Raw genomic sequence first — 12123 nt, forward strand, 5'->3', positions numbered from 1 at the left:
TACAAAGATAGATAGCTATTCTGATAATTTCCAATACTTAATTCTAGCCTGTTTGGAATATATTTGCATCTCATTAATGTAAATCTCTATGCTAATACCCAACATTTCAAACAACATTTAATTTTTTTACTCATTTATTTTCTTATTGTTTTCTAATTTGACATATAGATTCAAGTAGTTTCACTACTTCCACATTTAATTTTATTATTCATTCTCTATATTTTAAACTGAATATCAATAATGAATATAATTGCACATTTATGTTGTGACTCAAAATCTAGGAGGACAAGATGAATACCTATGTGAAATATTCAGGATCTGGAAACCAGAGAAAATACACACATGTATAACAAACATGTAGACACAGTTGTTGGTTTATAGGAGCTTTTTTTTTTTGCCCAGTACTGGGGATTGAATTCGGGTCCTTGCACTTGCAAGGCAGGCAGTGGAACTACCGAGCTAAATCCCCGGCCCCTCACAGTTGTTGGTTTTATCCACAGGGGATATGATCAAAGATGCCTGAAACCACAGGTAGTACTGAACACTTTACTGTATATACTTGGCTTTTTCCTATACATACATATCTATGATATAAATTTAATTTTTAAATTAGGCACAGAGATTAACAACAAAAATAAAAGGATTAAAACAAAATACTGTAATAAAAGTTATATGAATGCTGTTGCTCACAAAATAGCTTTTCGTATATCTGAATTGTGAACATGAATACTGTTAAGCTTTTGTGCCATAATTAGGTAAAATAAAGACTACTTGAACACAAGCTTGAGGACCTCAACAGCCCACTGGGCAGGTAGTGTATACAGCATGGATACACTGGACAAGGGCAAAATTCACATCCCAGGTGAGATGGAATAGAATACTGTGAGATTTCATCACAGAACTCAGAATGGTATAAAGTTTAAAAATGGATGCAATTTAAACTTTATGAGAATTTAAACTTTATTAGAATTTTCCAAATATTTTTGAACCAAGGTTGCCTATGGAAAACTAAAACCATAGAATGCGAAACCTCAGATAATGAAGGACCACTACGATGAGCTGAATTCCTCACCAGGGCACAAGAAAAGCAGAATTGATGGGCAGGTCCCCCGCACCAGCCTGAGTTCGTTTTTGTGACTGTCAGTGCCGCTGAGAGTTTTTTCTTCCCCTCACATATGGTGAAAAGGCCGGCCATGGGGACTTGGTCTGCTCCTTAGTCTGCCTCTTCCCCATGGAGCCTAGCTGGTCCACCTTGTCAGGAAAGCTGGTTCCCACCCTGCCACATGAAACAGCATGGCCAAGATGGTGGCACTGCCCGTGGAAATGCTCTGGAAAGCATCAAACCCTGGAATAAAACCTTCTGCACCAAATGCGAGTCCGTATCTGGGCCTAGAGTGTCCCTAGAGGCCCCAAGTGACCCTCATAAATGGCAGCCAGCTGGTGGCCTCCAGGCACACTGGCGACAGGCTGCCCTAACAGAGCGGATGAGATAAGCACAGGGCAGAGAGGCCTCCCTGCTGCTTCCTACCCTTTCTGAGCATCCTGCAAATACAAATGCCTGGACCCGCAGGGAAAGGAAAGTGAGTGGCCAGGGTGTTTGTGTTTAGGCACCAATGTAGGAAGATGAATACTGACCATCTGGAACTTGTAAGCTACAAAATCATAACAGTAATAATAAATATAAGTGCCCTCTATCTTTAGGTTTGCTGCCAGATTTGAAAGAGGAAATTAACAATTTCCCCATTGGCTTGTTTCAAAACTAATTTCAGCTCTTGTTTATTTCCAGTATTTAGAGTGCGCCCTGTGAACCCTTCTGCTGAGCTGGGGTGAGTGTCATGGTTATTCCAGGACTTGACTCAGTCTTTCTTGGCATTTCTGAGTTTTCCTACTCCTTTCTGGATGTCAGAGCAATTAGTTACTCTTTTGTGGCAACACAGAAACACTGCAGGACGTTCACTATGAACACGTGTCTTGTTAGAGATTCAGGCAAGAGTTTGGTGGCTTTAAGAGGACCACTGCCCAGCCAGGGAAATGACTTTGCCAGGTCTGGCTTGGCTTTACTTTTGCTTTTCTACAAGTGCATCTTGCCAGACCAGACCATGCGGCATAGTTCTAGAACCTTCCTTATCCAAACACCAACAACCCAAGGAGCCAGCTGCTACCATGGAAAATCAACGTGGGCTTCTATGCAGCTCTCCAATTGCCAGCAGGCCAGATTGGGATCCTAGCAGTCTGAGGACCAGGTAAACCTGACCCAGGAATATGCATGAGGGCTGCTGGAACTGAGCCAGCCATGCTTTTCACTGGGGCTGCAGTAGCATTAAAAATAGGCACAAACACACAGACAAGATGGCAACACAGGACAGGTGCCCTAAAGGGCCACTATATGGCTCTACAGATTGGCTGCACTGTGGTCAGGGTCACGGTCACCTATGCCTTGGCATGACTGCTACTTCATGAGGCCACTGTTACAAATGCCAAAATGTCAAGAGCATCTCCAGCCCACATACACTGTCAGCAAAGCACTCTTCTCATGCCTGTCATTAGCAATGAAATATTCGGTACCACAAATGCTAGTTCAGCGCCATGGCACACCTGGCAAAGCGGGAGACTTACCTCTGGCTCCCGGGCCATTGTTCCTGCGTGCTGAGCCCTTGTGGGCTGCCCCATCGCTCCTCTCTTTGGCCAGCAGCAGAGGGGATTGCCTGCTATAGGGTAGAGATCACAGGGCAGCTGGACACACCCACTCCCAGGCCCTTGCCCTTTGAAATTCACTCGAATCACAAAAATAACACCTGCTTTGGGGAAGCACAAGGAGCCCCTTATGACTCATGCCGTGGTGAAATTTCATTTCCTTTTCTTTTTAGACCCAGAAAAGCCAAGGAAAGGTAAAGCAACACTGTCTTTTCGCTGGCAAAACACAATCATCACTTCTGTGCCCATGGCCAATCTTGGCACATACAGTGGGAGTTACCCTGCAGGAAGGATCCCAGACAGAGATGCCGACCATTTCTGCTTTTAACTTTCTGCCAAGAAAATCAAACTGGCTCTCAACCTTGGGCACATGCTGGAATCACCAGGGCAATTTTTAAAACTCCTGATGCCACCAGGTCCCACCCAGTGGTTTGGATTTAGTCAGTAGAGGAGATGGCTTGAGGGTCGAGGTTTTAAAACTCCAGGCATTGCAAGGTGTAGAAAAGCAAGAATCACTTGTCTACCTGAAACCTGGGAGCTGTGGATGAGAAAATGAGAAACAGGGAAAGTTTCTTTTTCGGGAGACATAGGTGCTCTTCTTCTCTGGGTGTCCCACTATCTAGTATTACTGGCTTTGCCCAAAGGATACATATATGTCTTTGCACCTCCATATTCTCATCTGCACAATACATTATATTCCTAGCATTGCTTGCTGATGTGTTGTGAAGATCAAATGCAGTAAGACAAGGCTGAGAAAAATACCAAGCACTACATAAAGGCAAGGGTTAGAGGATCATTATTTTCTTCAGCTATGTGAGGCTGATAGCAACAATATCGATATTTATTGTGTTTACTCTAGGCCAGGTCCTGTGTTAAGTGCGCAATGCATGCCCTCCATGGAGGGTGTTTTAATGCCTAGAAAACCGACACAGGAAGGTAACAAGGTACAGAAGTGGAATATCAGTATTCTTTAGCAACAAGGAGACTTGGAAGAGTAAGAGAAGGGTAAAAGGAAATAGCAACAAATATAAAAAATGATGGAAAGAACAAACCAATATGGGACTTCCCCAACAAAAGTGAAGTAGAAGATTTCTTTCACTAGGCACACAGAGAGGATTAAAAACGGAATGCTCTTTATACGAGACAAAGAAAAAGGCTAAAAAGAAAGGTCTGGGAAAACTCGTTCTGGGTGGATGCAAAGCAAAGGAGAGGACAGGGCATGTGAAGAGCAGTCAGCTCCCAGAACAGGGCGCCAGTAGGGCTGAAGTGACAATTTGCTACAGTGAACGTAGGTGTTTGGGCCACAAAGCCATCAGCCGCACATGTGAGGCAAAACCAGGTGTGTGAGTCAGTAGAAGTAGGAAGCCGATAGCATGCTCGCCTAATGAAATGCTAGGGAAATGAATACATGGAAACTACCTAAATTTAGTAAGTATCTACTGATCAAAAACCCACAGCAAAAGCTCACAGCTGCTGACCTCAAGATCTTTAAAATCAGGAAGCAGATGGACACATCTGCTGTTATCACGACTATTGAACTTTTAAAATTTCCAGTGATATACAAGAAGGCATCAATACAGTAAGTTATACAAATACTGAAAGAGATAAACTAGTTTTGAATTTGCAGATAACATTATCATATACCTAAGTGTCTCAGGGAACTCTACTAAAAACTAGCAAAATTAATAAGGTAAGTGGAGTGTTAAAACATAAATAATGAAAGCCAGGCCTGGTGGTGCACGCCTATAATCCCAGCACTTGGGAGGCAGAGGCAGGAGGATACCCTGAGTTCGAGGCCTGGGCTACATAGTGAGTTCAGGGCCATCTTAAACTACAAAGGGAGTCCCAAAACCAAAAAAACAAAACCATAAATAATGAAAGAATTCATCTCCATAGCAGTAACATCAGGTTGGAAGTAGCAATGGGAAAGATTGTATCTATATCTAGCCCATTCAACTGGTGACAAAAATAACCACAAACAAACGAGGCAGGCCCAAGATCTTTAGGAACAAAACTATAAAAACTCACTAAAGAACAACAAAGCTACATCGAGTGACCATGGTAACTGTACAAAACAGAACAAATGTCTAATAATAACTTTGAAAAAATGAGCAGAAAATTTGTATTAACCAATTATAAGACTTAAATGAAGTACTTACGATAAAAATAGTGCAGTGTTTGACTGAGAGAAGGACAGACCAGAGTACCAGTACTTGAAAACCCAAAATGTACACAAATACATGTGAAAATGCTAAAGGTGACATTTCAGTTCAGAGAGGAAAGGAAGTTTTATTTTTAAAGTTGTGCTGGAATAACTGGCCATCTGTCTAAAACCAATGAGAGCTAGACACCCTTTCCTCATATAACACACACAGTAAATACCAGAAAAACTACAAGACAAAATATAAAAAAATAAATGAATAGAAATGTATTTCGAGAAGTGTAATTATATAAAATTATAGAGTGAAGCTGCCCTTCTTATACAGCCTTGGTGCCATAAAGGAGAAGATAAGCATATTTGAGTCTATATTCTTACACCTTTTTATCACAAAATCTAACAGAGGAAAAAAAAAAAGAATGGATTGGGAAAAACACTTGGCAACATATACGACCAATAAAGGCTTCTAATCCTTAAAGTCCGAAAGACCTTCCAAAGTGGCAACAAGATAAACAGCTGCTTAGAAAAATAATCAGCAAACATAAACAGGCAGCTACAGAAGAGGACTGCAAAGAGTCTATGAATGCATGAAAATCATGTTCAAGATTATTGGTAATAAAAACACAGGAACTGAGACAGTAGACATTGTATTGAACCAACACGCTGGTGAAAATGAAAAGCCTCCAGTACATCTAATGTCGACCAAGATGTGTGAACAAAGGTCCCAGAAACGCCGGTAAAAGTGTCACTCCGAGGTTTTTCAGGCGGTCCATAATCGCAAAGCACTGTACTCTTAGGACTCTGATCTGCATAGCAAATACAGCCTGGCTCCATTACAAGGGCCCCTGCACAGAAATGACCCAAATGTGCACCCATAGGAGAAGGGGGAGTCACCTAGGTGACAATGGCTTTGTTGATACAAGGCACATATTTAAAAGAATGAGTCATATCAACTAATCTAGAGGGAGTCTAAGGGAACACAGTTTTAAAAAGTCAAGTTGAGGGCTGGGGATTTAGTGCAGTGGTTCCACCACCTGCCTTGCAAGTGCAAGGTCCCGAGTTCAATCCCCAGTAACAAAACAAACAAACACACAAACGAAAAAGTCATGTTGAATATAATATAAAGAATACAATAGTATTTTAAAAATTTAAATAGAAAACTAACTAAAACTAATCCTGGTATGGGTTTATAAATGCTTACATAGCTTTGCATATGCAAAGATTTGAAGAGTTCTTGACCAGACTGGTAAATTATGTACACTAAGGGAGGCAGACTGGTAATATGTTATTACATTTCCCCCAGCAGCAAATGCACGATAACTTTTATTAACTTAAAAATAAAATAAAAGAAAATTTTAAAAAAGATATTGTAAAAAAGTATGGCCTATTTATCCAAGTTTTGGAAAATGTGAGAAAACAGCCGAAGCTCTGGTTTCAGGTCCCACCCCACAGGCAGCAAGCACTTACGGTTTTCCCCACACGGCTGCTGGGCAGGGCGCTGGCTTCGATGAAATATTTCCTGAGGAGATGCTTGCTGGGGTCTGGACTGTCCAGGAGGATGTAGGAGCAGAAAAACGCCCCATGCCGAAGCAGGAAGATGGCAATGTCTTCATTCCCTAATGGGATAAAACACAGGAAGCTAAGGCAGCTGGGTGTGGGGGTGCATGCTTGCAATCCCAGCACTCTGGGAGGTGAGGCAGAAGAAGATCAAGTTTAAGTCCAGCAGGGGCAACTGAGTGGCTTAGTACGATTCTGTCTCAAAATAAGAAATGGGCTGGGGATTTAACAGTGCAAGGCCATGGGTTCAGTTGCTGGTACTGAAATACACAGATGATAGATAGGTGAGTAGGTAGGTAGGTAGAATAAATTAAAACGCAAGCAACTTAAAGACATGCAGATGTGGAATAAGTCACCGATGTCCAAAGTGGCAGAGCCCCCTCTGCGCCCCGTGAACTCCTCCTTTCCTTCCCTCTGGGCATCGAGCTCCTAGCAATGAGCACTTCTGTGGGAATCTGTGCTTTGAGTGCATCACACCTGGGCCTATTCCCACAGTTGGTCCCTGTCACCGAAATCCCCCTCGGGCCGTGAGGAGGGAAGGAGGAGATGCAGAGGTTTCCCAGAAGAAACAGAACAGGGAGTTACAAAATTTCCCCCGGGGGGGGCCTGGGGAGTCAGGGAAGCCACAGCTGCCCTGGGAAGAGGCGCTGAGGACAGGACAGAGCGCGGGCGCACGCACCCGCCTTGATGGCCGCGTAGAGGGGCAGGCGCACGATGACCGGGAACTCGTTCCTCCGCACCGCGTAGTTCTCGGGGTCAGCCCTGTGTGTCAGGACCAGCAGCTTCACGATGCTCAGGTGCCCTCGCTGCGAAGCCACGGCCAGCATCCAGTTCAGCAGGCGCTTCGGGCTGGAGGGACCTGCGGAGGCGACGGCAGAGGGGACGCGCCACTGAGGGGCACCCGCCTGCGCCCTCGACGACCTCCCGCCCCCGTTAGCTGCTCCGTCCCAGCTGAGCGACAGTTCTGCAGAGTGGACTGTGACATTCCCCACAGCACTATAAACCCACCTGCCTGTCAGAGTGTGGATAGGAGAGCAAGATCCACCGTGGTACTCACGCTGTGATCTTAACTGAGTAAAAAGGAGGGACACAGGGAAATCCAGACGGGACTCTCACAGGGCTTTGGAGACAGGAAGCCCAGGGTGAAACTATCTTAGCTGTGTAATTCCGGACATAATTCGTAACCTCTCTGTAACTCATCTGTTTACCCATCAGAAAATGGGCACAGTGACTCTAGCCTCTCAAGTTGAATGCGAGGGTTACTAACAATGCATGCGGTGTGCCTGGGTCAAAAGATTCCAAGTCATATCACGGCATCACATTATCAGAGCACGATCACTGGCACTTCTCAATCACCTGCTATATATATTACATATAATATAGATTTTTAGGGGCCAGGGATTTAGCTCAGTGGCTGGGCGCCTGCCTCGCAAGTGCAAGGTCCCGAGTTTGATCCCTGGTACCAAACCAAACCAAACCAAACCATATATATTATATGTTTTTAAAAGTTTTAACAAAAGAGATAGATCTAGCTCTGCAGCCCGAAAAGGTCAGGATTACTTCCTGAAAGAATCACCTACTCAATCCCAGGATGAAATGACACTTAGCACATCAAATGCTCAGGGACCGTGTGGGCTGACCTATTACCCTGTCTTCAAGTTCAAAATAGCACAGTATCCTCAGGATCACGATGCCATGGAAAAGTGACCTCATTTTCTGAAATTCCCCAGCCACAACCTGACACTGCCTTATTTCCAGAGGTGCAGAGTTCTTAGGGACCAAAGCGCTCCCAGGTGTGGGAAGGGTGTCCCCTTCCCCTCTGTGGTGAGACACTGACCAGGAAACCCACTGGGATGAAAGTGATTACAATTTACCAAATAAACATCCGGCACAGAATTTGGGCCCTCCGGTTACCCTCCACTGCCACCCAGAACGAATGGGTGCCGTACTAACAGCAAACCTGATCCCTAATCCTTTCCCTGCATGGTTATCCTGGCCAGAGAACAAGTTGTCATCCTGGCTGATGCGTCAATCTTGAGACAGACTGTTATAGTTCAGAACCGTGGCGTTAAGAAATCAGAGGAAACCAAAGCTCAGAGAGGTTGGAGACTTGATAAAGGCCCCATATTTGGTAAACGGCAAAGGCAAGACTCAAACCCTGTTTTGTCTGAAGCCAAAGGGTAACCTCTTAGCCACAGAAAACCATACACAGCTTCTCTGAGGCCTAAACCTGACACTCAGAGGAAGCCCCAGTTTGGTGTCCACTCCTCCCCATCAGCAGCTCCGCAGACTAGGAATTATGGCCCAGCAGAGTTCAAAGAACCTTCTCCTATCAACCTCTCACCACTCTGCTCTTCAAGCCCTGCTTTGCTGTCGCGCTGCCTCTTGTCTGTCTTCTGGATTACTCTGCTCCTGCCAAAGCTGTCTTTTTTTCCCTCCAGCACAGGAATTTCCAGCAGCACACACTGTTCCGCCCATCTGTGCACTTCCTGGGGGGCCCACCACAATGTTCTGGAATCCTTCAGTTCTCAACAACTGCCCAGAGATGAAAGAGCAGATGAAAACCATGCTGAGTCCCAGCCCAGCTTCCTGCTTGTGAAAGCAGGCAACCCAAGTCCTCCTCTTGTTTGTGAGCTAAGTAAACTCCTACTCACCCCAGAAAGCCTCCCTCAGATGTTAGCCTCTCTCTGCAGCTCCCAGACCTGTGTAGACTCCAACCTCAGCATGATTACATTGCTGATATAGACTCTTCAGGGCTAGAACAGAGCTAATTTAATCTTGGGGTCTCTGAGAAAGGGTCAGCCTTTGGCTCCTGAAGGCGGCCCAGGCTGCTCTCAGCCCTTTTATTCTTTGCCTCATCCTGCCCCTTCTGTGGCTCCAAAGATTGTCCTGATTTCTACCCACAACCTCATTCCCCTCCAGCAAGTGAGGGGACCCCAGCTTGGACTAACTCAGAATAGATCTGTCTCAAACCACACAGGTGGGCACCTGCAAAAGAAGCGCCACTTGATGATTGGGGCTCGATGCAAAGTGAAAAAAGAAATAGGACCTCTTATAAATGATGAGGGGCCGGGATTTGGCTCAGTGGTTCTACCACCTGCCTCACAAATGCAAGGACCTGTGTTCGATCCCCGGTACCCACCAAAAAAACGATGAAAACTTTCAAGATGATAACTACGGAGTATTAAACCAAGAGTGGAGCTCTTCTAAGTGCACAAAGTCAGCCCTGGTCCCCAGCGAAATTCCCACTCCTAGAGACCATCTTTTGGGTCTGCCCAGGCTTATCTTGGTAGCGCTGTCTGCCTGGACTTGTTCGTGATTGCTGAGCCCAGGCCACTGTGGGAGATTACAGGACATCTTGGGACGACCAGAGACAGAGCTACAGCTGTAACACAGCCCGGCTCATCCATACAATGAAATATCATTCAGTCATAAAAAGAATGAGCTATCGAGTCAGGAAAACACATGTATTGTTAGGTAACACAAACCAATCAGGCTAGATTCAGTGGAACCATGTCCAACCATGGGACATTCTAGAAAAGGCAAAAGCATGGAGTCAGCAAAAGATCAGTGTTTGTTAAAAGCTGGGGGAGGAAGGGCTGAACAGACACAGAATAGATGAAACTATTCTGTGTGACACAGTAATGGTGGATTCACGTTATTTTACAAATGTCAAAATTGACAGACTGTGACATTGAGAATAAGTCTTACTGTAAACTGTAAGTGTGGAGTTCAGTAATAATATGTCAGTATTGGTTTATCAATGAAAACAAATGTACCTAACTAATACAAAATGTAAATAACAGGGGAATGCATGTAGGGAGTAGAGGGGAACAATGTACTTTCATATCAATTTTTTTAATCCTCAAACTGTCCTAAAAACAGTCAATTCAACAAGCTGCATAGGGCTATATTCTTTATCCAGGGTGATCATGAGTGCTTCCCTCACAGGTCAACAGGCATCTGCAGAGACACCTTTGTTTGGGGGTCAGTTGGATGCCCCAGATTTCTTGATCTCAATGCTGAAATCACGAAGAAACAAGAATTTTGGTTGAAGCCTAAGAAGAGGGCCCGGAGGGGAGGTAAGGAGCGAGTGTGCTGTGATTTACCTGCCAAGGACTCCAGCAACTCCTGTACAACCTCAGTGTGCCCCAAATGTGTGGCCACCACGGCTGGGTTGTCATCCGTGGGCTCCGTGGACAGCTCCACCTGCTTCTCGGTGAGCAGATACCGGACCATCTCCAGATCCCCGTGGGCTGCAGAGATGCTCAGGAGCTGACCCTGGTCAGAACACAACAGGGCTTCCATGAGACAAGCTCGGTCTAGAACCACCAAGGGACGTGACTTTGAAGTCGGGCTAAGGCTGGGCCTTCCCAGCCCAGGTTGGCAACTCCTGCCATGCTCAGCTTGTAATGGAAAGTCACATGATTTCAGAGACCTCGTAGGAAAGGTAAACTAGCTCACTGCTAAGTTGATTATGTGTTGGAAAAATGATCTTTAATATACACAGATGCTCCTCGGTCTACAGTGAGTGGCATTCCAAATAAATCCATCATAAATTGCAAATGCTGTAAGTCAAAAATGCATTGGATCCACCTAAGGTGTCCCACCCTAGATTCACAACACAGCACCCTGGAGCCACAGCTCTTTTCCCTGGTGACCGTGTGGCTCCCTCTGAGCTGTGGCTGATGCCCCTGGCCAGCACCACGGGACATGACTGGACAGCATAGCAGAGCTTAGGAAAGAAGAGAAACTCAAAACCCAAGAATGAATTTTACTGACAGCATGTGGTTTTCCCCTAGTCCAAAAGTCATGATGAGGGGCCGGGGATTTAGCTCAGCGGTTCGGTGGCCTGCCTTGCAAGCGCAAGGACCCGAGTTCAATCCCTGGTACCAAAAAAACAAAAACAAAAGTCATGGTGAGGGGTGATCAAATAATATGGCGAAGGTTTGAATTTTTTAAAAAAAAACTTATTATCTTAAAAGACACACCTCCAACAATGATAAATGTATTCAGAGAGAGAGAGTATTTTGTGTATTATGAGGGGGGTTAAAAGAAACATGTCCTTTACTATATTATATATTATATATTTTATTTTATAATTTTATATTATTGTATATAATATATAACATATATTTTATATACTATATATTTTAATTTAAACGTTCACTGTATTTGCTGATCACCCTTCACTGATCAAACATTCAAGGGAATGCCCGTCAAATAAAATATTATGCTGTGTCCTCATCCACCTCATTCGCCAGACCTGGTACCAAGTGACTTCCAGCTCCTCCCCAAAGTCAAAATGGCCTGGAACGGCGCATGTTTTGAGCTGATGCAGGATATCGAGGGAGCCACCAGAGCACGACTTAAGAGCACTTCCAGAACTGCCTCAGAGTGGCAAGAACGATGGGTGAGTGTGTGGGGAGCACAGGGAGCGTTCCAAGAGGGATTACGGGCAATGTGTCATTTACTCTGGTAAAGTTTTAGAAGCCTAAGCATTCACTGTATTTTATCATATCCCATAAGACAAACCACAGCGAGTTGGAAACCAGCTATAATCAGGTTAAATAAAATAATATTAACATTTCTTCTGTTTCTGTCCCCTCCACCCCCTTCTTGTTCTTATTTTTTGAGCAAAGGTCTTATTATGTAGTTCAGGCTGGTTTGGAGCTTGGTATGTAACTCAGGCTGGCCTCAAACTGCCTCAGTCT

At 44.7% G+C, this 12123-nt stretch overlaps 1 protein-coding gene across 2 annotated transcripts in view; it reads right to left on the reverse strand.

The window, feature by feature from the left end:
* The window catches only part of Lrrk1 (leucine rich repeat kinase 1), a 120643-nt gene that overhangs the window by 58350 nt on the left and 50170 nt on the right, over positions 1-12123 (reverse strand). The window contains exons 4-6 of one of the 2 annotated variants that reach the window (XM_010611069.1): positions 10519-10624; positions 7089-7268; positions 6320-6468 (exon numbers count right to left, since the gene is read on the reverse strand). In XM_010611069.1, coding sequence (XP_010609371.1) covers positions 6320-6468; positions 7089-7268; positions 10519-10624 — 435 coding nt within the window. The remainder of the gene's footprint in view (positions 1-6319; positions 6469-7088; positions 7269-10518; positions 10625-12123) is intronic. The other variant, XM_010611068.1, reaches the window with a different exon arrangement.

Source organism: Fukomys damarensis, unplaced genomic scaffold (assembly GCF_012274545.1).
Source record: "Fukomys damarensis isolate Sample0158 unplaced genomic scaffold, DMR_v1.0_HiC HiC_scaffold_7, whole genome shotgun sequence".
Classification (NCBI taxonomy): Eukaryota; Metazoa; Chordata; class Mammalia; order Rodentia; family Bathyergidae; genus Fukomys; species Fukomys damarensis.